The sequence below is a fragment of the Poromitra crassiceps genome (genome assembly GCF_964638095.1).
Source record: "Poromitra crassiceps genome assembly, chromosome: 27".
In the NCBI taxonomy this organism is placed as follows: domain Eukaryota; kingdom Metazoa; phylum Chordata; class Actinopteri; order Beryciformes; family Melamphaidae; genus Poromitra; species Poromitra crassiceps.
Window position 1 is genome coordinate 7,500,979 of NC_139650.1, and position 26,867 is coordinate 7,527,845.

The following is a 26,867-nucleotide window of genomic DNA, read 5'->3' on the forward strand; positions in this document are numbered from 1 at the left end:
CAAACAGAACCAACATCCCTTTATGATGATGATGATATATACAGTATGTGTGTGTAGACTTAGCCTATTTTATTTAATATTAGCCTAGATTTATATATTATATATTTTTTAAGATAGATAAATAGATAAATAAATACATGCATTTATTACATTCTCCTTTCTTATAGAGCAGTCGAATAAAACAAAAAGATTTTTTTTTCCATAACAGGTCAAAGTGATGCTGGGTGCTGAGTGAAGTAGTGTCGGTGTGCGGACCTAAGTGAACGCACCCAGTCTGCTCTCTAGTTACAGTATGGCGGCTGCTGCTTGCGGAGGAGGACAACTTCTTCCAGATTCCTTCCAGAAACCAGTGGGAAGGCTACAACTATAACTCACACCCGCCACGGCGAACACCACCTGGACTGCAGCGGACCGTACGACGTGCCTCTCCAGGCGGATTGAGTGGAGGGACTCCGGGCTGGTGTGATGCGTGTGGAGCCGAGCCGCAACAAACTCAAACGCCTCATTTTCCGCCTCTGTCTGGACTCTGTTTCTGTCCTGACTGTCTGACAGTTAGCCGGCTAGCTGCTTGCTGGCTACTTTACTGTAGCTCAGCTAGCTTCATGCTAACGCTCGCTTGCAGGGTATCCTCCTGTTAGTAGTTGAAAGACGAGCTAGCTCCCTTCTCGTTTGGCTGCAGGAGACAGGGATGGCATTGCGTCTCCGTTCGGTAAGCGGGCTGGTTGAGAAGGGTGTGGAGAAAACATTTGAAGATCTGGAGGACAAGTTTGCCAGCAGTCACTAGCCTAGCCTAGCTCGCTGGTTAGCTCGCCAGATAACGTTGGCCGACGTCAGAGTTAGCCGCTTCGAGCTAGCCAATTAGCATTTTAGTTACACAAGAAGGTTCGCTAATCCCCACAATTCATCCCCGCTAAGTGTTTTCAAGCGTCTCGACTCACTGACTCGGCCAGAGATTTGGAGGTTGAGCTGCTTGACTATATTGCTATTAATGCTCCATGTTGTAAAAACTCATGGTGTTGTTAGCGTCCTGCTGTCGTTAGCCTTTCTTTAGGTGGATTTTGAAGGGAGTGGTAGGTAGCCAGCTAAGATTCCCTTTATCAAGGCAGCAAGGTCAGTGAGAGTGTGACATGCGGTGAAATGACTATTAGGTTACAGGTGACATATTAGCTAAGGCCGACCGTGGACAAACCGCTGCGTGAAGGGTGTGTGCCTGTCAATAGCCTACTGCAAGACACGATTTATTCGGCAGGGAAGCTACCGCGCAATATTAGTTTGCTTCACTGCTCTCCAGCATGGGTTAAGACAGCTAGTTACCTGGATTGATAAATCGAAACTAATACACTCAATGATTACACCCATTTGGCGTTATCTGATTGGCCAATCCCAGTTGCTAACTTGATGGGCTAAAGACGAGCCTGCTCCAGTGTTGGAACAGTTTGATGGACGTGGGAGGCTGTTTGCCAGACTGTCAGAGCTATACTCAGTCATGTATGTCTTGACACATGGCACCCTGGTCTGTACATAGTGCCTGCTGTCAAATATAAGTGTCGTTATGTAGCTTGGTAGACAGCTAGTGAACAGAATGTCTTGTCTTTTTTATACCTGTTAGATTGTTTTTTTTTAAGCATAAGAACTGTTGAACCACAGTTGGAAAGGACTGCAGCTCAGGCTATGCTCAGTGGAAAATGTGCATTAGTTAGTGCCCAGAAGTTAGAGGACTAAACCAAGCCTGCCTACACAGGCCGCAGATATCGTAAATTATAATTTGGGGATTACAACGGAAATCCGCCACTCTGGATCAAGAAACCTTGTCTTTCGTGTCTGGTTGGAGTAACACTCTCAAGCCGTCATCAATGCCTTCAGCGCTGGCCGTGTTCGCCTGCCGACCCAACTCGCACCCGTTCCAGGAGCGACATGTGTACCTGGACGAGCCCGTCAAGATCGGCCGGTCGGTGGCCCGCTGCCGGCCGGCCCAGAACAACGCCACCTTCGACTGCAAGGTGCTGTCCAGGAACCACGCTCTCGTCTGGTTCGACCACAAGACCGGCAAGGTAAGACAAGACCTGATGGTTTCACATTTGATGTGTCATGCAGATATGTGATTCCCCCCCCCCCCCCCAGGCTCTCTTAACCCTAGGGGTCCAGATGACAGGGCAGACATTTCCCGCTCATTTCTAATGGGAATTAGGGCTGGGCGATATGACCAAAATCTCATATCCCGGTATAGGTCATTTCATATCCCGATACCGATATATATCACAATATAGCATAGTTTCTGTAAATTCAATTTATAGTTTATATAAAATGACCACATGGCCATTTATTTATGTAGCAGTTAAACCAGTTAAAATGTTGTCAAACCTCACAAAGGATACATGCATTCAGAATACAGATAAGCATGGCTATTCTTTACATCACAAATAATAATAATTAGTTGCAGGGCAGTAGAATGAAACACAAACTGAACCACACCACCAGTTCGATTTTCAAAGATTACATTAGAGCAAAACGGGTAGAATAAGTTATTTAGCCTATAGTTTTCTAGTCTCTTGAAACAGACTGTCTCATCTACATCTGGCGAATGCAGCTATACAGTCTGTACGTTACACCCCCAGAACATGCACAAGGAAGTTGGGAAAAAAAACTTCAGACAGGAAAGAAGTTTGACGGAATCCGACCAATCACGACACGTGTGTCCACGAAAAATGCGGCATATTGGATTCTTATTGGACTAATGAGCGGAAGACCCGCCTTTCTGCGATTCTGATTGGAGTAATGAGCGGAAAACCCGCCTTTCTACTTCCCATTCCGGTTGGTGCATGATTCTCCCCCACGAAGTACAGACGGTATGGCGGAAGCATTTGAAAATTGCGGAAGCCAACTCGTCTGTTTTAAGAGACTAATAGTTTTCAGTCCAGTTCTCTCAGTTTGTTTATAAAGGAACAAAAATGCTCCACTTCGGAATTTCCATGTTACCAGTTCAGGTCACTCAACAAAAGTACTCCACTCCGGGATTTCACGGTTATCCAACCAACACAACTCACCCAGGGAAAGCTAAAAGCTAAAGCTAACGATAGACGTTTTTGTTGTCGGCCCTCAATGGATTTCCTTGGGATGATGAGAGGATGGGAGGAGATGTTTTGCCAGGTTTAACGTTAGGGAGGACACACGCAAATATGGATCAAACGCGGACTTAACACAGCGCAAATGCCTGGGTAGACTAGGTGGACGGAGTGGAGGTAACATCTCCCTGCTCACGGTACGTGCACATCTACAATGGCAAATTCGCTTTTCCGCTGTGTCGCAGCGTTTTGTGGGCGTGCAAACCAGCTTCCAGCTTGGAGCTGTAGCCTGTAGAAACGTTGTACACAGGAGGGTGCGGGGAGGAAATGTGTAGGAAGAGCTGTCATTGGGTAGCTTCAACGAAAGGTCCCGCCCTAGTCCCGCCCCGCGAGCGTGAAGTCGCTCGGAGAGAAGCCGCCTCTAGTCTGCGACAGTGAAACGCTGAAACGCTGGGGGCGGTTCCAGCGCGATGTTGAAATGGACCAATCAGAATCGAGAATACAGCAAGACAGCCTATCAAGATGCAGCGTCAAAGCGGCTTTTTCAGCAGGCAAGCCGCCGTGCCATTGTAGATGTGCACGTACCGTCACCGGCTGATTTGTGCCACTTATAAAGGGACGCAAGGGGCTTGTTGACACAGAGTCTGGTGCGTGTGTGGACTGTGGACGTGAGTAAAAAAGAAAACAGAATGAAGAAAGCACAGTGTCATCCAAATGACGGACAATATTGCCGTAAAGAGTGTGATTTGCAACACGATTTAAACGATAGAGCATCATATGAGACGAAATACATTTTCTATCGTCCAGACGAAATATATCGTCATATCGCCCAGCCCTAATGGGAATTGCTATTTACTGTACCTTCTATCTTTTTGACGAAAAGCCACAAAGGTCCTTCCCTTAAAAGTCCACAGACATGAGCATTTGGAGTTATTCTTCACTCTCCTTCTAGCTCGGATACCCTGAGTCCTGTTCATGTGGAGTTTGTTAGGAGTGAGAACTTGGAGAACATAATCCAACCAACTCCTCCCCAAAACAGAAAGGATTATGGGTAGAAGGAGACGGATGCACTGCCTTGTGCTTGGAAAGCCTAGCAGAATAAAATGAAGTCTGCACTAAAGGCTCATATTCAGCTGTTTTTTTTCATGTGTTCTTATCTGGTATATGAGCACCACAGAAGAAGAGACGGACGAGTCCATCATGCTGCTCGAGATAAAGTTACAGGAAGTGAGAGGGTTACCAAATCAATCAAATCAATAAGCAACAAGCAAATCATAAGCATATCGTCTCTCACTGGTGATGTAGTTCCTTGGGTCAGTCAGTAATGCAAAAACTCTTTTGGACAAAATTCTAAATGGCAGAAATTTTAATCTTGTAGACAAAAATGGACGTCCAATGTAAAGTCTCAGAACAAGCACATTCGGCAGATGGGGCTCAGAGGGCCCCCACTACTCAGGCAAGGCCAGACCCCCATGCGTCGACCAGATGGTGGCGCTATAGAGCTGGGCGGACACCATTGCATAGTCTCCCCAGGCCTGGTGTTCGACTGTTGGGAGACAACAAGCTATTTGTGAGTCATGTGACTTCTGTGTAAATCCTCTGGTTCACTTGTGTTAATTGGTCAGTCAGTGTGAACCTGTACAAACCCAAAACCAAAATGGAAGTACCGTAAGTCAACTGAAAAAGCCTGGAAAGCTCTAAACGTACTAGGTTGCATCCAGGAGAGTATCTGAAGCATCCCGACATTAACATTCATGGAAACAGTCTGAAGCGTTGATTTGCTGGCAGAGATTTGTCCTCCTGTGTCTTTAAGCTGGTTTATTGGTCACATCGCTCTCTCCTTTATTTTCATTGGAGATAATCACATTCACTTATTCTACAATAAATAGACAGGAATTTGTCTTGGTGACAGCAAAGTCTTTCAGTCGCTCTCGATTCAATTATGCATCGGTCGGTCTGTCTTGTCTATGTATTCATGTCTCCGTCAGTCCTTTGATGGATCTGACTTACAAACAGGGTTGAGGAGAACACGGCAGGCGTAGTTTGGACCTTCAGCTTCCCTTTGTTCCTGACGCCTCGTGCACATCTACAATGGCAAAATCGCTTTTCCGCCTCGTCGCAGCGTTTTGTGGGCGTGGAAACCAGCTTCCAGCTTGGAGCTGTAGCCTGTAGAAACATTGTACACAGGAGGGTGGGGGGAGGAAATGTGTAGGAAGAGCTGTCATTGGGTAGCTTCAACGAAAGGTCCCGCCCTAGTCCCGCCGCGCGAGCGTGAAGCCGCTCGGAGACAAGCCGCCTCTAGTCTGCGACAGCGAGACGCAGGGCGGTTCCAGCGGCAGGGGGCGCGAGGTAAATGGACCAATCAGACACGGAAATAGAGCAAGACAGCCTATCAAGATGCAGCGTCAAAGCGGCTTTCACAGGAGGCAAGCCGCCGAGCGTTTCATGATGTGCACGTACCGTAAGAGGGTGTCCTGGTTTTCCTGTGAAGCTTTGATGTGTTTTTGTTGTTGTTGGACAAATCTTTTCTCACTCGTACTAATCAAAGTTGCATTTAGTGTGTCTGACCAAAGTAGTACATAATGAATAGTGCCACTCGATAAATGAAGATGTTTTGGTCTGTGTTATGGAAAAAGCTGAAGCTAATTTCTGGTGTGAGTTCGTCAAGATACATTTTCTTTTATTCTATTCTAACTGTATGAGTGGAGAGCAGACTGTTGTCAGACAGACAGAAGCAGTGGAGAGCAGAGTGTTGTCAGACAGACAGTCTGTGCCTTCAGATTGACAGCGGACAAATGAAATCTCAGCGCATGTCTTCCCTCTCTGCAGCTTCTCTGTGGAACAGGTCCGCCCGGCCGCTCAGGGATTACCCAGCTATGTGGCACGCACGCACCTCCAAATACTCCTCCAAAATCTGCGCTCGTGCACAACATTCTGCACACACACACACCGTAAACTATTTATAACGACACCAAACGGAGCGTCATCTCTTCTTCTATTGCGGGATACACACACACTCATGCAGGTTGTACACTGCAGGTACAGACTGTATGACGTGCACACACACACACACACACACACACACACACACACGAGCGCAGACTTTTGCACCTTAACCAACTGATTTATTATTCATAAGATTAGGCAAGAATCCATCCTGTATTGAATTGGATTCATTGAGCAGAGTCAAGGAGAGACTCCTTTATTACTGTTATTGATTTATCACTAAAGAGTCAGCGATATTCACCTTATGTTTCTCCTGCGTGTCAGACTCACTTGTATTTGTTCTTCTGGTTCAGCGTTAGCCGGCCGGCCGGTTGCGTTATAAACTGTCAACTATGAATGAAGTTTGGCAACATTCAGCAGCTACACTGTGACCAACTTCAGTGACATGCTGCTCATAGCGTTACTGCTGCGAGGAGCCGATGGCTGTACCCGGTCGGCATTTAACGTTAGTTACAAAAGCACGTCGACTAGGGATGTTACCGTGTTCCCGACTACACGTGTACACGGATATAAAATCATATCCGTTTAGAAAAATCAATAACCGCTGACACGTCTTTTTTTGTGTGTCCTTTTAAAATAATGTTTTGACAATGATTTTACTGTGTTCTGGACTCGCAATCATTCATTTCTCATCAAAAATAACCGGTGCGTGTTGTGTCCACTAGGCGTATTCCTGTCAGTTGTATTAACCCATTGATACCTGATGCAGCATTTGCGTGTATATCCCTCATTTGTGTGTGTATCCCTTTAAGACCGCGAACCGCGTCTGCTAACTTGGCCAGGTCTCTCTTGTAAAAGAGATGTCTTATCTCAATGGGCCTTCCTGCTCAAATAAAGGTAAATAAAATATTCACAGATGCTGTCACACTGCTCTTCCCCTGGGACTTTAATGCGCATAGTTTTTTGTTTGGAGACAAAGAATGGCCAACTTTGAAACATGAGACTTTACCTCACCCCTTAGTGTGCCCTGTCTGAAGTGGGCGGGCACTGCAGGGCATCAGGTCTGATTGGCCGTATCCCGTGATTGATGAACCAATCAGCCGGCTCAGTGATCTGGGAGATTGTGGTTTCATTGCTGTGATCATTCTGTCCGTCAGAGTGGTGCGTCTCCTCCTCTGCTGTCACACTGAGCTGGGATGAAGGCACATTGGTAATCGAAGCATTGTTCACACTAGGGATGTCAACGGTTAACCGTTAATCGATTAACCGTCGCTAACGTCGTTGTTCGGTTATTGCTGTCGGTCTATCAGTTAATATTAAAAAAAAAAAAAAATTTTTTTTTTTTTTTTTTTTTTTTTGGTCTATTTACTCAATGAGCTCATGCCCAAACAAGGCGTGTCTACTTAGATGCTGAAATGTTAATGCTTTTTGTGTTAGAAATTCTAACACAAAAAGAATTTGTGTTGAAATGTTGATGCTTTTTGTTAATGCTTGTTAATGCTTTTTGTGTTAGAAATTCTAACACAAAAAGCATTAACATTTCAGCATCTAAATAGACACGCCTTGTTTGGGCATGAGCTCATTGAGTAAATAGACAAAAAAAAAAAAAATCTTTTTTTTTTTTTTTTTTTTTTTTAATATTAAAAAATTATTAATTAACCGATAGGTTAATCGATTATTAGCGTCGGTTAATCGAAAGTGAAATTAACCGAAAATTGACATCCCTAGTTCACACGTAGTCCATAAAGCTGGGCCATATGGACAAAATTAAATATCACAACATCTATCAGTGTTTCCCCTAGAAAAAGTTTCAGGCCTGGAGGGATTTTGAAACGTCCCCCGACCGCAACGGTGAGGGCCGTCGCTGGCGACGCTAAAGTTTTAGCTAACCAGTTTGCATCTATGTTCGCAATGGCATCCCAAGTATCATCATACTATTATGGGATGCGATGCGAACAGTTGTATTATGGGATGTGCGTTTCCCAGGCAACGACACACGTTGACACGTTGACACGCACAGTGCTGCACGCTGGCACAATGCTGCACGCTGGCACAATGCTCCCAAAAGCAAAATGCTTATTGTTTTGACTGATTTGGCATCTTCTATTACTGTCAACACTGTCAACACCAGTAGTAATAGTATGCCATAAAGGTTTACTGAGATTTTGGGGGGGGGGGGGATCTTTCTGGTCAGGCCTGTAGAATGGTAGGTGAAACACTCTATCAATATCGATATTGTAGGGATGACTAGTATTTGTGCTTTCACAAAATATTTACACAATGAGATTTTTGATAAATAATCATCAGTAATGTGGGTATAAGTGTTAGGAACAGCTGGTAGGCTACAGTAGCAGTATTATACGTCGGCCCCCCTTATATCAGCTTTTATAGCAGTATTATAGGTCAAACAGTCTCCCTTTTACGTGCATTTCATCCCTCAAAGTCCTGGTTAAAACTGTTTTCCACCTCAATATTTATATTAGTGATCACATTCACCATGTAAACAAAAACCATGTGCTTTATGGCAGCACACGCATCAGACTCTATGTTGCCACATTGTTTCCATAGAGCTGCAGTGTTTCCTACAGGATTTTGAGTTGTTGTGGTGGGTGGACCGCAGACCCCCTAGGGGGGTGCGGGTGCATGCTCCCCCGTGAGATTTTTTGTTACATTTGAAAGTAAAATGCATACATCACTTTGAGAAAGCACTTGGGAGCCAAATTAAGAGGCTAGATCTATGAAGAACAACCTCACATCCTCCTTACTGTGTGTGCTGTAGGTTTACAATCAATGATGGACAAACTAAATGTCTCCCTATTATAGGTATTCTGCATACAGGTGAGGTCACTCACTAGACCTGCTTAAATACAATGGCCCATCTATACCAAAATCACTTCCAGGGGAGAACTCAAAATACAACTTAAGATTTTGTAGGCATAACCTGGATTTGTTTGGTTCTCCTACAGGTACATTCTTCTGTTATCTCACATCACTAAACCATCTTTTCTGTAGATTACTGCGCCAACCTCAACAAAAGGAGCCCTCATCATGCCACACGGCCTCTCTTATAACTTCCAGGCTTGTGGTGTCTGCACACTAGGGCTGGCACGGATCAGAAAACCCACGGATCGGATTGCGTGACGGATTTTGAGCCACGGATCACGGATTTTTCGGATCATCAAAAATATATATATATCAGATTTTTTCTCTCAAAATTAGATTTTCGATTAGATTTTTTTAATACTATTATAATTCTCTAACCATTTGTTGCCCTGCACAGCTCAAAAAATATTTTTTTCTCATAAGTGACACAATGTATGCTTTTACTCTGAAGGCAGAACGACCCAACGTCCTGTTTTAGGTGGCACTGCTATGCCTAACTTCGTGGCTGTTGCTTGCACCAGTCACATGACACGGGTACAGACCTACAGACCAGACCGCAGGTCAGTCTGGAAATATAACGTTGATGCTACGTTAAGCTACTCAGTGGCCCCACGTGTTGTTTTGTTGTTATGTGTCCTAAGGCGACATATTACCGTCCGGTGATAATGTGTTTGTGAAACGTGTGTGTGTGTGTGTGTTGTGGCTCTCGTTATCTTGTGCAGCGCGCAACACGCTGATCGCATTCCTGTGCTTTTTCAGAGGTGTTGAAATAAGTTTGTGTGACGCTGTCTTTAGTAGCCACTAGCCACAGCCTTCAGACATACTTTACAGCAGCGACAAGGGATGAGGAAGCTCACTTGTGCTTGCCATGATTATGCCTGTCTGTGTCTGGCTGCGCTGGGCGTTCTCATACACTAACGTTAAACGTTAAATGAAACGAAAGGGGGGGGGGGGGGGGGGTCCGCGGACCATTGACGTTCCGATCCGCGTTCCGAACCGTGGGGGCTGATCCGTACGGGTCACGGATTATCCGTGATCCGTGTCAGCCCTACTGCACACTGTGTACAGTCGACAAAACATGCCTGAAAGAGAGAGCAATCATTAGTCAAATTCGCTAAATAGCCACACACACACATACCTGATTCTAAAAAAAAAAGATAAATAAAAACATTATTTCTGATTATTTATTCATCGAATAAATAATAAGAAATCATGTTTTTTGTCTTGTCTTTCTGACATGATAGCACAAATTATGCAGATTAAATTGACCATGTTGTGTGTGGTACAGTTATGGCTTAAATTGAGGCATCTGCAGCCACTATGGATGAAATCCATTGGCTCTGTGCTTGGCGCGTCTACAAGGCACAGAAGAAAATAAATTCAGCATCTTTTCCTGACAGATTTGCTGTTCTGTTCTGACCTGCCCTGCTTCTACATGTCATCAGCTCACTGTGTGCTGTCACTCTCACCTGTTGCTTGTGCTTGTGCCCTGGCTGCTGCCTCTGTCCCTCTCACTGCAGCATGTTGGCTGCTCTGTGAAACCTCATCTTCAGAGGATGATTGTCACCCCCTCTGCTGCATTTGCTGCATTGTCCACTTGCACAAGCAGTCAGAGTAGCTAGCAGCTCATTATGTGCACCGTGCTAACCTCGACAACCCAGCTATTGGCTGAAGTTAAACGTTAGCTCACTAGCTAGCTCCTTACATGCGATTCAACGTCATATTTAGGGATGCACCGGTATATCGGTATCGGTCGATATTGGCCTTGTTGACTGCAATCAGCCATCAGCAAAAAAAAAGGCGCTCACCGATTGCAGTGGCCGATATTTAGCCTATCATTTGGGTCACATAATTTCTTTGTTTGTTTCATAATTACATGACAGTATGATTGAATTTGTGCTCATTCAAAGATGGAGTGATGAAGGGCTTAAAACACTTTTTAAAACAGCTCAGTTATTTGTTTATAATGAAGATTTCTCTGTTTCCCTGTCAAAAAAAATCATAAAAAAACCCTCTGTGTCCGTATCGGCTATCGGCCGATTGTTATTTTAAACATCGGTATCCGCCCAGAATTTTGCAATCAGTTCATCCCTAGTAATGTTTGAGTCTGGGGAGAGACTACGAAACACCTGCCTCTGAAACATCATTTATGGCTGGATGTGAAAGTCGTAGGGGTGTGCCATGGATGTGAAAGTCGTAGGGGTGTGCCATGGTGAAAGTCGTAGGGGTGTGCCATGGTGAAAGTCGTAGGGGTTTGCCATGGTGAAAGTCGTAGGGGTTTGCCATGGTGAAAGTCGTAGGGGTGTGCCATGGTGAAAGTCGTAGGGGTGTGCCATGGATGTGAAAGTCGTAGGGGTGTGCTATGGTGAAAGTCGTAGGGGTGTGCCATGGTGAAAGTCGTAGGGGTGTGCCATGGATGTGAAAGTCGTAGGGGTGTGCCATGGATGTGAAAGTCGTAAGGGTGTGCCATGGTGAAAGTCGTAGGGGTGTACCATGGATGTGAAAGTCGTAGGGGGTAGGGATGTTCATCAATTATCGAAAATCGATAATCGATCGTTAAGGATTGGAATCGATCCTGTGGCATTTGGATCGATTTTTTAATTATTAATTTTTTTTTTTTTTTTTTTTTTTTTTTTTGGACTAGGTTTGGGTGGAATTCGTTCCTCCTCGCCCCACTCCATTGCACAGCCGACTAACGTGAGGTGGAGCTTCATATAGTCTCTAGTTTTCTGGCTGGGCACAGGCCTTTGTGCCAACAAAACTGTTTTAAACATGGGAAATTCACACCGGCATGCGCCGGGGGCAGCAGTGTTGGAGAGGAGACACATTGAAATAAAGAGTTCATTGAGGAGAACACGTTGTCTTTCGTATTTTCTGCCATAGGCATTCATTTTGTAAAAAAAAAAAAAAAAAAAAAAAATGAAAATATTGAAAAATTTCTAAGTATTAATAAAATCGATGATCGATAATTGATCGTTAATATTCACCGATTATCGATTTTGGAAAATTTTCAAAATGAACATCCCTAGTAGGGGGTGTGCCATGGTCGGCCGCTGTAGCCAGCGTGCAGCTCCCCCAAAATGTGACTCTGCATCAGCCTACTTTTCCACACCAACAAGCATGGAAAGAAGGCGAGCAGCCCACACTGGTCACAGGAGACGAGCGGACGTCCGCTGGCTGGTGCTGCTGCTGGTGCGTCTGCCCACCAAGCCCCAATAAAAGTCTGTCACATAAATTGACCCTGGGTACAGCAGTTAGCGTCCATGCTAACCACAGAGGGCAGCTACAGCAGTTAGCGTCCATGCTAACCACAGAGGGCAGCTACAGCAGTTAGCGTCCATGCTAACCACAGAGGGCAGCTACAGCAGTTAGCGTCCATGCTAACCACAGAGGGCAGCTGTGGTGGGGGGAGGTTATTCAAGCAACAGAGAGTAGCAGTCAGGATATGTTTTGGGATCAGTTGACTGTTGTTTCCAACAGTTTAAATGATTTAACTGCCAGTTACATGAATTAACTGCCAGCTAACAATGCTCACTGGTTAGTGGTGATGCACGTGGGGCGAACACTGCCACTCTGGAGCTAACTTTCTGTTGCTGCTGTGTGTTTTGAGCACTGGTTGGTTGGTCTTAATGCTGCTGTATGAATGAAGACTGCTCAGTCCAGGAGCAGCAGGCTTCATACTGGGAGGCAGACACAGTGTAGCTGAACGAGACACAGAGGCTATTGCTAATAACATGCATCATTTGGCTTCCAAAGGAGGACTTTTTGTTAGATGTTGCCACATGCAGTAATGGTCTGACTGTGAGATGGGATTATAGCCATTTGAAATGCTATTAAAGATATTGATTGTTGACTAGTATGCATGCGATGTTGTGACCCTGATGAAGGCTATTGCAGCCGGAATGTGTTGGTTTTAATTAGGGCTGTGAATCTTCACTGGCCTCACGAGTCGATTCGATTATAATTAATCTGTCAACGATTCGATTCGATTCCAAGATACATCACGATGCATCTCGATACAGCTCAAAGTATTGCAGTTCCAACTATCAAATCCTCAATTTTCTGTATTATTACTGCACATAGCTACTTTTTCATCAATTAATACAGTCAGATAAATATCAAGGCCCTTTTTTACTTAGAAAGTGCTTTAAAATCTGAATGTCAACAGAAATTTAAACATAAACGACTCAACGATTCATCTGTCAACGATTCGATTCGATTCACACGTCCGCATCGCGATGCATCGATTATACGATTAATTTTGACACCCCTAGTTTTAATGTTAAAGTCTATTGTACCACTATTTCACCAACCAAAAATATGGATGTTTAGAATAGACCAGGGGCCGGTTGCACCAACTGGTCTTACACTGGTCTTAAGCTAAGTTGGTCGTAACTTTACGACCTAACAGCTACGCCGGTTGCACCAAGATGACTTAAGCCTTATTTTCACTAAGACCAGGCGTAACTCCTACGCCTGGTCAGGAGGAGGCGTAGAGCCTGCCTGTAACAGAGATCTCCGCGGAGACCTTTTTGACCGTCATCGTCGTAACACCGCCAGTTCGCCGTCTTTGAAAGCACGACGTTAGATTATAACTAAGTTAACCTAACCCGCCTTCCAAAATGTTGCCGTTAGTTTTTTAGAAGTTAATACATAGAATTGGGAACGTTACATTCAATTTCATTCAGACTGACTCTGTCTGCTCAATAGCCGCCATTTTTCCCACGGAGCGAGGGAGGATGGGAGGAGGGAGGGTGTTTTACAGTAGTGGCTGAGAGAGCGTAGTGGCACAGTGCTCCAAGCAGGTCGCGAGGCACATTTTTTGCAACATCATCCAATCAGGGTGCATTCCCTGGCAATTCACATGGACGCGCATTGCTACGACCAGCATAGTTAAGACCAGACATAAGCCGTGTTGGTGCAACAGGCGTAAGTCCATGGTCTTAACTAAGACCGACGTAGGAGTTACGACCAGGCATAGTTAAGACCAGTTGGTGCAACCGGCCCCTGGACTCCAGATGATGGTGAACACTGAACAGACTAACTTAGATACAGACATGTACCAGACAGTGTTGGGCTTGTGGCTGATGGTCGTCTGTTGCCTGCCTGATTGAAATGGGACAGACCTGTGCTGGCGTGTGTTTATGGTCCGAACTGTAGCCTGCTGCTGACCCACTGGGCTGCAATGGAGAATGTTACAATTATTAAAGGACGCTAAGATTCTAAAGGTCCTTAGACACCGAGCACGTTTTTTTCGTGCGATTAATTCGCACGTCAATAATATTTTCCGAACCTATATCAGTCAATGCAACCGTGCATACCGACGGCGAAGTTTCGCTGAGCGTTATTGCGGTGTTTATTTTTTCGAACCACGTTCGATTTTTCAGAAATTCGCTTCCGACGTGTACACATCTGTGGCTGTGATTGACAGGTGGGTCAAAACTCGCATCGCAATTTCGTGCCGTATATTCGCATCGCTCTTGATGTGTAAGGACCTTTAGCGTTAATTAAAGACTCTCTAAGACTCGCTAAGACACTTAAAGACTCGCTAAGACTGAACACTTTGCAAGGAAGAAGGCAAATGAGGCTGAACAAGAAGGCAGCAAGATGTGGACTTCCAAATGATTTACATTTTGTTTTGTTTTTACATTTCAATATGGAAATCGACTATAACGTCTGAAAAGAAGTGTTTGATTCCCACTTCCACTTACAGATAATATGATGGTGTTATTATGTTACCCATAAGAGTGACGGTATCAATAAGGTCAGAAGGACGCCATGACACTGACTGCTGTGAAGAAGGATGAAGTAATTGTCACAGACACAGCTGGTAGGAAGAATACCTGAAGGGCTGTTAGAGGAAGTCATGAAGTGTGTATGTGTGTTCTTACTTCTTTGCTCCCTACCTGGGAAGCTTCCTAATAAGCTTCCTTGTTTTGTTTGGCTGGAGCAGAGAAACGACTGGTTTGAGACGGACGTGACAGCAGTTAATGTTACAAACTGCTTTTTCATAAACACCTTCAAAGAAACGATGGAAATGTGCTGCTAGCTGCTTATCTTCTGATTGCTGGCTCTGAAATAGTAAGATGTGTTTTCGGTCTCCAGAGAATGGCTAGTAAACTACACCAGGAAGCTCTGCCTGGCCGCTCATATTATATATTAAATAAATCATATTAGATGTTTATTTTATTTTATTTTTTACCATAATTTTGGAGACTTTTTCTCAAACGGGAAACTTGTGCCCGGGGAGTTTTGTTCTCCTTTGCTGTGTTGTGGGATTTCCTACTCCCAGTGTATGCCCCGCCCCCCATATCTGCTAAGACAACTAAGGATGGTTTCTATGTGACGACTACAGCTTCCTACCTAGAAACGCTTGAAAGCCTGCTTGGTTTTGAGACGGGTGATGTGTCGCTGTCAGTAACTGCTGTTAAGCCAACCAGTCTGTCAGTAACTGCTGTTAAGCCAACCAGCCTGTCAGTAACTGCTGTTAAGCCAACCAGTCTGTCAGTAAGCCAGAAACCACCAGACAGCCGGTCAGTGAGTCAGTTAGTCAGCCTGTCAGGCAGGCAGGCAGTAAGTAGTTAACTGAAGCCGATTCCTGATGGATTGAAGCAGAGGGATTACAGCAGATTGCAGTAGGAGTAGCATTCATTGAGTGAGTCAGCATAGTGAAGTCAGCTGGTCTGCCTGGTAGGTAGGTGTGCTAACTGCCTGTGTGCTAACCTGGGTGGTGTAGCAACAAGACCTACCGAGCCGTAACACTCCTGATCGCTGCCTGTGGGACGACCTGCTTCAGTGAAAGTTCAATCAAAAATAAATACAATAAAAACCTCCATATCTCCCAGTCAACTGATTTCAACAACTACATGTAACAGTAACAGTGTTCCCCCTACCATTCTACAAGCCTGGCGGGCCCGCCAGGCCACACGGTTCAGCTATATTTAGAATCGGGAGAGACCATAGAACATTTCACTCGGACTAAAACAAAACAAAAAAACATTGAAAAAATATGTTCTTTAAATCCGTTTTTTTTTTTTTTTTTTTTTACGTTTTGGTCCAAGTGAACTGTTATGCAGTCTCTCCTGTTTCTAAATATATCTGAACCATTTGGTTTGAACAAGTACAACTATTTTTACAAGCATTTTACGAAATGTCTATGGGAAAATAAATGGTGGATGAAAATCTCTGGTACAGTCAGTGCTGAAGCAGGAAGTGACTTTTGTTCACTTTGGCTCTCTGTTGGCCCTGTACACTCAGTCTCTGCCTGGTGCTACATACCAGGAGAGAGCTGTTGTCCAGTATCAGTGTTCCACAGCATGGTAATGGCTTCAATCTAAATACCAACACACTGCATTGGAACTCTGTTACACTGCTGTGTGTGTGTGTGTGTGTGTGTGTGTGTGTGTGTGTGTGTGTGTGAAGCAGTAAGATAGCGTTGGCAGGATAAGCCTCCCTGGCACACTCATTCTGGTAGGATGGTGATAGGAACACTCATGTTTTTTTTGCTCACTTTTTTATTGATTCCAGGGGGACTTACAGTAGAGGAGGGTGGGATTGATGCAGCACAGTATTGAGATATTTTTGTGGCAACATCAGGGCTTCCCTTAGCCGGCAATTGCCGTTTTTTGGCCGGTATTTGTTGCCGTGGGCCAACAGATTCCTCGTATAAAATAGCCTAATATAGCCTAAGTGATGTTGCCAAATTACGCTGATACACTACGTTACTGCATGCTGCAGAGCTCTCTCTGGGTCTGGGACACTTCCCCCCCAGCCGGCTGGTCATGGGAGGGAACCGTTCACTTGGCCAGTCATATGCCAGTGATGGATACAGTCCTGCCCAATCGGTAACGACTTTGCGATCAGACAACACGGGAGGCGCAGCCCATTTTTCGAACCACACTCTCATTGGTGCTACGACCTGTCACTCATTCAATTTCACCCCCCTAGACGCGCCCACCAAACCCCAGCAGTGGCTGTGAAGTGGTACAGACTCATTACATGTAGTATGGGGAGCGCAGCGATTCAACATAATATGTGAGTCTGGGGAGAGACTACCAAATAGGCTACAACTTAAGTAAATGTAGATTTAATTAGGGCTGCTTGATAAATCGATTTTGAATCGTAATCGAATTAATTACTTAGGACGATGTTAAAAAGATGAAAATCGTAAAATCGGCTCTCTGTCATGTGCGCGTGCTGCTACTCGTCCTTTCTCCCCTGCTGTAAAGTCCCTCTGGAGGCTGTGACTACTGCTGGCTACTAAAGACAGCAGCAATGAACTTATTTCAACCCCTCCAAAAAGCACAGTGTGTGAGCACTGAGCAGCGTGTTGCACTGCGGGCTGTGCAAGATAACGATTACCACAACACGCACGCGCGCGCACGAACAAAGACGTTATCACCGGACGCTGAAATGCTGCCTTAGTTCACATAACACGTGAGGCCACCGAGTAACGTTACCAAGACTCGCCTCCAAAAGCGCAAATCCACCAGTGTCAAGTGACTGCAGGTTAGCAAGCAACAGCCAGGAAGTTAGGCATAGCAAGTTAGGCTAAAACAGGAAGTTGGGTTGTTCTGCCTTCAGAGTAAAAGCGTAATTTGTCACTTGTGAAAAAAATAGGGAAAAAAGAGCTCTGCAAGGCAACAAATGTGTAGAGAAGTATAATGGTATAAAAAAATCAAAATCGAAATAAATTTTTAGGCAAAATCGAACAGCCCTAGACTTAATATGTTTTCGCCCCCCCCCCCCCCCCCGCTATTATGTCGAGTGGTGAACAAAGGAAAAATATAGCAGACGCTGTGTCTTCAACTGTAGCGCACCATTCAAAAGCCGCACACTGCAGCAACAGTCCCGGCAGCCAGCGCCGCAGCAACAGTACCGCCAGCCAGCGCTGAGCCCGCTTTCGGCTTGACGCAGGAGGAAACCGAAATGTCAAAGCAGTCGTCCCTCAGCCAGTTCTTTAAATCTAACGATGGTGCAACTACAAGTCCTTCAGCCGAGGCCAGCAAGACGGCAGAAAAGCATCAAGCATCTGCTATTCCTCCTCAAGAAGAAACTGAAGCGCGGCCGCCGCCAAAAGCGAAAAAGACAAAAAGATGAACCCAGAACGGCAGGAGTTCACATGGGGACGTGAAAAGACTAAATGTTCTGCACCATCTGTGAGAAGGCAGGTAGGAAAAACGGCTTCACCAAAGGTCAATTTGAAAACATCTGCACTTACAAAACACATCGACCACACATCAGCTGTTAATTTGATAGCCTATTTGTTGGATGATTGGATCATAGCATTTATTTTTTGTGTTTTATTGCCGTTTAAATGTTGGCTATATATTATAGTTCTTAACGGGCCTGTAAATTCAAACCCAAATCTATTAATTAATTAAGGAGCGGTATGCGGCACCCGCGGCTCCCCTTGAACTTGTAAGGGCAGATCACAGTGAATAGATAATTATTTTGAAATAAACGCCAACAAAAAATATTTAAAATTAAGATTTTGTTTGCTAAAAATATGTTATGCATTTAAGAAATTATTACATCTATCTTTTTTCAATATATTTTGACTAGCCGGTAAATACTCTGTATGCCCGGAATTCTGGAATGTTACCGGCTGCATTTGCCATCCAGAAAAAAGTCGACCGGAATGCCTGGGCAAAATATCGTATATCGCACGAATGCCAAGTATCGCAATATTTTATTATATAAATTGTCAGGTGCATACAACATTTATGACTAGGGATGCACGATATATATTGAACCGATAAATTATTGTCCAATCATGAGAAATCTATCTTTATCGGCTGTTATTGTTTCGGCTTCATATTAGAGCCCGACCGATATATCGGTCCACCGATATTATCGGTCGATAAAGTTTATTGATAAGCTGTAAAATATCCTGCCTACATTACATATCTCAAGTCATGTCAAGTCATATCTTTGTCAAGTGTTTGATATTTGAGGGATCATTGCAAAATAATGGTGTACTAATATAATGTGTATAATATAAGAATATCGACCGATATATCTATATCGGTATTTTTTTAATACCTAATGTCGGTATCGGCATCTGCCTCAAAAATCCAGTATCGGTCGGGCTCTACTTTAATAATAATAATAATAATAATAATAATAATAATAATGATAAAATAATAATAACTTGGATTTACTGTATATAGTGCCAACCTAGTTGGCAGGTGAAGAGGGACATGGTGTAGATCTGTCAGCAGTCAGCCCTGCAGGCTGTAGGCTTCTCCTTTTCAACATATCCTCAGTGAGGAAACGGATGCTGTCGACACAGTCTGGCTGCTCTCCACCTCTGAGCGAGCCAGCCAACCACCACACCAGATGATGAGGAGTGTTAGGTCGTTTCAAGGAACTAGTTGAGGTGCAGTTGATGCATCTCTCCTGACGCTCCACCGCCTCAGAACCATATCTACACAGTTAGTTTCCTGCCCTGATCACCTCCTTAGTGATTTAAGGCATCACTAGTAGCCCAACATGATACCAGTTAAAGCCCTCCTCCAGTCAGTTTTCCTACCTGTATCACCGGCGTCAAATGAAAACGTTCTAATATCTATGTTGTAGGGCTGCACTTTTCCTCATATGCAACTTTTCCTCATATCGTGCAGCCCTACTATGTTGCACATCATCATTTGTGCCAAAGAACTGACATTGATCAGAACTGAAGGCTAATAGTTTGTTCCACTGCAACATCATCATGACTGCAGCACTGCTGTCAACAAATCGGCTTGGCCCCTTCTCTTGCCTTGTTCCGCTGTATTACCAAACAGAAGAAGGGGGCAGGTCAGTTGACTTGCATCCAGTTTGTTGTGTAGCTAAGGCTAGGCTAGCCTAGCAGATATTGATCTGATTTCAAGATTATGGACGATTCATTTGAATTCAATTGAGCGTAAGTAATAGGGCTGTGGCGATTCACTTATCTCCCGATTCGATACTATCACGATTCTTGGGTGCCGATTCGATTTATATTGCGATTCTTAACACGTTCACTGCCGTGGACGAGATATCTCGTCAAGCAGAAACCAACGGTTGACTGCCAATGACGAGATATCTCGTCCAAAAAAAAAAAATTTTTTTTGACGGTGGGACGTCGATCAACCCCTTTTACATCTCCTATTAAAATATGGGAGGTATTGAATGTGTATAATCTATTTTACCGACCCACTAAGTGGCGACAGTGCTCTCCAGACGAGAGAAAGCCAAGCAAAAACAGCCGTGTGAGGAAGCCATTCTCATGAAAATGGATTGGCGAAAACGCTTTCGCGCAGGGAGCTGGCGGTGGGGGATTGCAAATTTGCATAATAAATTATGGGTGCAACACACTTTGAAACACGCAGCATAAATAAGACCAGAATCGCAAAAGCTTCATCAAAGCTCTCAACCGAAACCCCAAGAAACGAGCGAGCCCATCCAGACTCGCCCAAAGAGCGGCCGCCAGCAGACAGGCAGCAGCAGCAGCAGCAGAAACTCGCTTGTGACACGCCCGCTGCAGAGCCAGGGAGGCAGGAGGAGAACACACACGGAGGGAGGAGTTTGAAGGAGAGGGGGGTTTCCTGCTGTTATGGAGGAAATTACTGTTCAAAACTATTGTTTAGATGTCTGACGTCTTACTGATGCCAAAAATGAATGGTTAAAGTGACTGTTCTATCGAATTTCACAAAAAGCCATTTATCTCAGCTTAAATTTTCAGACGCTGAAACCATGCTGTATTCAAGTGCTAATGCCTACATAACTACTAACTCTACAAACTAACTCTTTTAGACAGAGAAAGCACACATTCTATTAGTTCTTTTGAGATATTTTGTGTTCACAAAATCTTAGCAGAAAATAATCCTTGGCTCTTGAAAGATGAGCCAGAATCCTCAAAAAAAACCTTTGGCAGAAGCTACCTACAGTAAAAAGAAAAACGGCTGGCAGTGAATGTGTTAAGTATTGCGATTCTACGATTATTGCGATTCGATATTACGATTTATTGCGATTTTTGTTTATTTTTTTCTTTTATTTTTTCAGTTTGCTTTTTTACACTAGATTAGAACATGGGAAAAGTTGAATCATACACTAGAGACTGTATATTATATCATGAGTAGGGCTGGGCGATATAGTTAAAAACAGGGGCAGACTGGGATCATAATTCAGGCCGGGCATTAGATACCACGCAGGCCAGGCCGATATGGGCGGACGCGCATGAGATTTGGGCCGTTTGAAGCCCAATTTGGGCCGTTTGAAGCCAGATTTGGGCCGTTTGAAGTCCAATTTTACAATGAGATGCACCCACTTTAACCCTGAAGTGTAATTATTACTTCAGACTAACTAATAAAGTAATAAAACCACTAGTAAACCAGTAGGCGGCGCCTGGCCTGCTGTTCAGTGAGTGGCCTGACTGCAAGCACCCAAAAAAAAAATATATATATTTTTATTTTTTATTTTTTGCGATGATCGATTCTGGAATAAAAGATTGATTCAAAAAATCGTGACATTAAAAATCGCGATACTTAGGTGAATCGATTTTTCCCCCCACCCCTAGTAAGTAAGGTCTCAAACCACGTGATGATGACTTCTCCACGTCCTCCGGTAGGCGTCGACACGTGACAGTTACGTCGATGAGTTGAAGGAGAGAGACAGAGAGAGAAGTGAGCCTGAAAAAGAGAGAGGAACAGAAAAGAGAGACAGAGCGATTGGAAGAGAGAAAGCAAAGACGGAGAGATGGAGAGAGAGAATCTGAAAGATAGACGGACAGATGGAGAGAGAGAATCGGAAAGATGGAGAGACGGACAGATGGAGAGAGAGAGAGAGCAGCTTCCTGTGACGCCACAATATGTGGCAGGAGAGTTTTTACTGGCTGACTGAACAGGGAAGGAATTCTCTCTCGCTCACTCCACACACACACACACACACACACACACACACACACACACACACACACACACACACACACACACACACACACACACACGATTATCCAGGTTAGTGGGTCAGTCAGTCAACCAGTGTGTGATGGTTGAGTCATAAGCCAGGCAGCATGCATCAGCTCACCAGGCCTTCAGCAGGCAGAAACCAGACGGCTAGTAAGTCAGACCTCCTGTACACCTGCCATTAAGATGTGTTTTGGCTGATCAGAAACCAGGCGGTCAGTAAATCAGATCTCTACACCTGCCATTAAGATGTGTTTTGGCTGATCAGAAACCAGATGGTCAGTAAATCAGATCTCTACACCTGCCATTAAGATGTGTTTTGAATGATCAGATTGCAATGGGGTAGTGCTTGACCACATCAAAGTACAGGTGTAAATGCAACCAAGATACACAGACGGATTGTGAGCTGATCGGTTAAACGACCTCCGTAGGTGGTCAGGGACACATTGTGACCACATTGAAGTGAACACAAGTGTAAAATGCAAATGCATTGTCAATCCACATACACCAACATTCACCGCTGCCTTTCTGCTGCTCTATGCATGGAGATTGACATTTGAAATGCTAATTCAGTCACTGAGAGATACAGGAGTTATTCTCACGCGCACGCACGCACGCACGCACGCACGCACGCACGCACACACACACACACACACACACACACACACAAGGGCTGTCAATCTTCCTCCATAATCCAATTCGATTTTCTGTGGCTTTATTATTTTAATATTTGATTTTATTAAATTTCTTATGAATTCTTTATGAATAAAAATTTAAAAAATAAAACCGATAAAGTAAACATTTTTATTTTGTTTCGGTCAGAGTGAAATGTTATGTCTCTCCTGATTCTAAACATAGTCGAATCGCTTGGTTTGACCAAGTAAAACTATTTTTATAAGCATTTTAAGAAATGTAGATGTGGAAAATGAATGGCGGATGAAATCCCTTGCTTTGTATGCTGAATGCAGAAGAGGGCGTGACTTTGGTGCTGCTATGTGATCCCATGGATGTAGGCTATTAAAAATAACGGGACATAAATTAATGTTTGCAAGTAACGTTACAATGAAATCCCTACAGGGAGCTTTTAAACTGCTTATGAAATACTGCTACGTGCCTCTACGAGTAAATCAGCGAGGGGTTTGGATATTTCTTTATCATTATTTACATGCCTGCGCACCGCTCAGTCAGGACTGGAGTAGGGCTGCCACTGACCATTTTATTTATTTTCATAATCGATTAACACATTAAGTGCCATAGACGACCTAACTCGTCTTACATAATCCAGCGCTTAAGTGCCAAGGACGGACTAACTCGTCTTACATAAAGATTTTTTTTTTTTGACGGTGGGACATCAATCAACCCCTTTTACATCTTTGAGATAACTATTTGGAGCAAGAGCATGTGTGTAATCTATTTTACCGACCACTAAGTGGCGACAGAGACCGAGAGAAGCCACAGCCATGGGACCCAAAAGCCACGGGACCAAAAGCAGCCGCCTCTTCGATGGCGATTTTACAGTCAGAAGCCCGAGACACACACACAGAACGGACAGAGATCCCTTCCCCCCAGAGCCGCGCAGCAACGCGCGAACACACACACACACACACACACACACACACACACACACACACACACACACACACACACACACACCGCGGTAGCAAGCCATTCAAGGAAATGGCGACGCGATTTTACAGTAATCCATTTCAGACTCGTCTTGCCCGACAGGCAGACAGGCAGGCAGGCAGCAGCAACGCGCTTCTGACACGCCCGCTGTTAGGAGGAAGGAGGAGAAGACACACGGAGGGAGGAGTTTGAATGAGAGGGGTGTTTCCTGTTGTTATGGAGGAAATTACTGTTCAAAACTATTGTTTAGAATGTCTGACGGTCTTACTGATGCCAAAAATGAATGGTTAAAGTGACTGTTTCACAAAAAGCCATTTATCTCTGAATAAATTTCCAGACGCTGAAACCATGCTGTACTCAACGGCTAATATCTACATAACTACTAACTCTGCAAACTAACTCTTTTAGACAGAGAAAGCACACATTCTATTAGTTATTTTTAGATGATTGCTGTTCATGAATTCTTAACAGAAAAGAATCCTCGGCTGTTCTAAAATGAGCCAGAATCGTCAAAAACACCCCTGGCACAACTTACCTACAGGAATGAAAACATGGCTGGCATTCAATGTGTTAATCTGTCGACTCACATGACAGTCATTTCACAACTCGAGCTGAAACGCTTTGGGCTTTGGGGGAGGGGCCGAGCAAAGCAAGGGGTGCGCTTGATTTACAACATAAGACAGAACGAGAGTGACAAGAGCCGCAAAATCGTTGTATGTCGATTATCTTGTTTTAATAATCGTGGACAGCCCAAATCGTAATCATGATTAAAATTTGATTAATCGCCCAGCCCTATCGTGGAGCTTGGTTTCAGTGAGGGAAGCTAACTGCAGCTAATGGTGGAGCTTGGTTTCAGTGAAGGAAGCTAACTGCAGCTAATGGTGGAGCTTGGTTTCAGTGAGAGAAGGTAACTGCAGCTAATGGTGGAGCTTGGTTTCATTGAGGGAAGCTAACTGCAGCTAATGGTGGAGCTTGGTTTCAGTGAGGGGAGCTAACTGCAGCTAATGGTGGAGCTTGATTTCAGTGAGGGAAGCTAACTGCAGCTAATGGTGGAGCTTGGTTTCAGTGAGGGAAGCTAACGGCAGCTAATAGTGGAGCTTGGTTTCAGTGAGGGAAGCTAACTGCAGCTAATAGTGGAGCTTGGTTTCAGTGAGGGAAGCTAATGGCAGCTAATAGTGGAGCTTGGTTTCAGTGAGGGAAGCTAACGGCAGCTAATGGTGGAGCTTGGTTTCAGTGAGGGAAGCTAACTGCAGCTAATGGTGGAGCTTGATTTCAGTGAGGGAAGCTAACTGCAGCTAATGGTGGAGCTTGTTTCAGTGAGGGAAGCTAACTGCAGCTAATGGTGGAGCTTGGTTTCAGTGAGGGAAGCTAACTGCAGCTAATGGTGGAGCTTGGTTTCAGTGAGGGAAGCTAACTGCAGCTAATGGTGGAGCTTGGTTTCAGTGAGGGGAGCTAACTGCAGCTAATAGTGGAGCTTGGTTTCAGTGAGGGAAGCTAACGGCAGCTAATGGTGGAGCTTGGTTTCAGTGAGGGAAGCTAACTGCAGCTAATGGTGGAGCTTGATTTCAGTGAGGGAAGCTAACTGCAGCTAATGGTGGAGCTTGTTTCAGTGAGGGAAGCTAACTGCAGCTAATGGTGGAGCTTGGTTTCAGTGAGGGAAGCTAACTGCAGCTAATGGTGGAGCTTGGTTTCAGTGAGGGAAGCTAACTGCAGCTAATGGTGGAGCTTGGTTTCAGTGAGGGGAGCTAACTGCAGCTAATAGTGGAGCTTGGTTTCAGTGAGGGAAGCTAACGGCAGCTAATGGTGGAGCTTGGTTTCAGTGAGGGAAGCTAACGGCAGCTAATGGTGGAGCTTGGTTTCAGTGAAGGAAGCTAACTGCAGCTAATGGTGGAGCTTGGTTTCAGTGAAGGAAGCTAACTGCAGCTAATGGTGGAGCTTGGTTTCAGTGAGGGAAGCTAACGGCAGCTAATGGTGGAGCTTGGTTTCAGTGAAGGAAGCTAACTGCAGCTTATGGTGGAGCTTGGTTTCAGTGAGGGAAGCTAACTATGGTGGAGCTTGGTTTCAGTGAGGGAAGCTAACTGCAGCTAATGGTGGAGCTTGGTTTCAGTGAGGGAAGCTAACTGCAGCTTATGGTGGAGCTTGGTTTCAGTGAGGGAAGCTAACTGCAGTTAGCTTGCAGGCAGCTAATGGTGGAGCTTGGTTTCAGTGAGGGAAGCTAACTGCAGTTAGCTTGCAGCTAATGGTGGAGCTTGGTTTCAGTGAGGGAAGCTAACTGCAATGGAGCTGTGTTAAACTGAATGTGAAGCCAAGTGTTTGTGAATACTTTGTTCTGCTGCTCCTCTTGACATGAACACGGTGAAAATGAGCCACTCTTTGATTTACATTGTGTTCTTAAAGCAGCTGCTGATAAACTTTACATATCTGGCTCCATTCAGTAGTTCGTTGTGTTTTTCTTCTTGCTGGATAACCGGCCAATCATGGACGAGGTGACGTCACCTCCAGATGTTCCCAGTATCACGGACGGATGAGATCTGACAGCGATGCTTTAACTGCATCCAGATGTTAACACTGATCATATCTATATTATGTTTAGTTTATTTATGTTTTTACATTTGTATTTGGAACAGGGATGGTACATGTTATACAATACAATAAAGTTTATTTTCCATCACTTTCCAGTTTTTCAACATGAGCTTGTGAAAAAGAAAACGGAAAAATAAATAAGTAAAATATATATATATTTTTTACATATCCAGTGTGTATAAAATTGTAGAGACAACCAAGATACTGTTTGTATGAGTTATAATAACATAAAGAGAGAGAGAGGTAATGTTAATATTCTTTAGAAAATGGAGATTCCTTGTTGCATGTCTTCTTGGCTTTATGTGTGGTCCTGTTGGTTATATTTAGTGTTTTAACCCTACGTGTTTTCCATCCAGAATAAAGCTCTGGGAGATGAAATCTCCTGAGAGAGTTTGACCATACGAACCTTTCAAATCACTGGCAGCTGATGGAACGCTGAATCTCTTACAGGGTTTGTAAGTGCTGCTGTTTAAGTTGAGGTCAGTTTGTGTTTATTGATTCATGAATGAGGCCTGACCATAGATGGCCCAAACAGATCTTCTGAAGAGTCATTACAGTTGTGGTTGTCGCTGTTAGATGTGAAACAGATGAAAATGTTACGAGGTGCTCCGATCGATCGGCACAAAATATGCATCGGCCGATTTTGACCTCAAATATGCAATCGGCTGATTGCAGATATTACTTTATTGTTGCCGATTGCATAGCCGATCATGCTGCACGTGAGAAACATGAGGCAGCCCATTTCTCCGCAGAGTTAATTTGTGTATAAAAAACAACATTTTCATGTCTTCAATGTCTTATCGTGTAACTTTCATATTGTGCTCCAACGTTTATATCA

The 26,867-nt window shown here is 44.3% G+C and overlaps 1 protein-coding gene across 3 annotated transcripts in view; it reads left to right on the top strand.

Moving 5' to 3' along the window:
- The first annotated feature begins 314 nt into the window (after positions 1-314).
- slmapa (sarcolemma associated protein a) overlaps positions 315-26,867 on the top strand; it is a 103,680-nt gene continuing 77,127 nt past the window's right edge. For all 3 annotated transcript variants that reach the window (XM_083661921.1, XM_083661920.1, XM_083661922.1), the window contains exon 1: positions 315-2,051. In XM_083661921.1, coding sequence (XP_083518047.1) covers positions 1,854-2,051 — 198 coding nt within the window. In that variant the 5' untranslated portion in view covers positions 315-1,853. The remainder of the gene's footprint in view (positions 2,052-26,867) is intronic.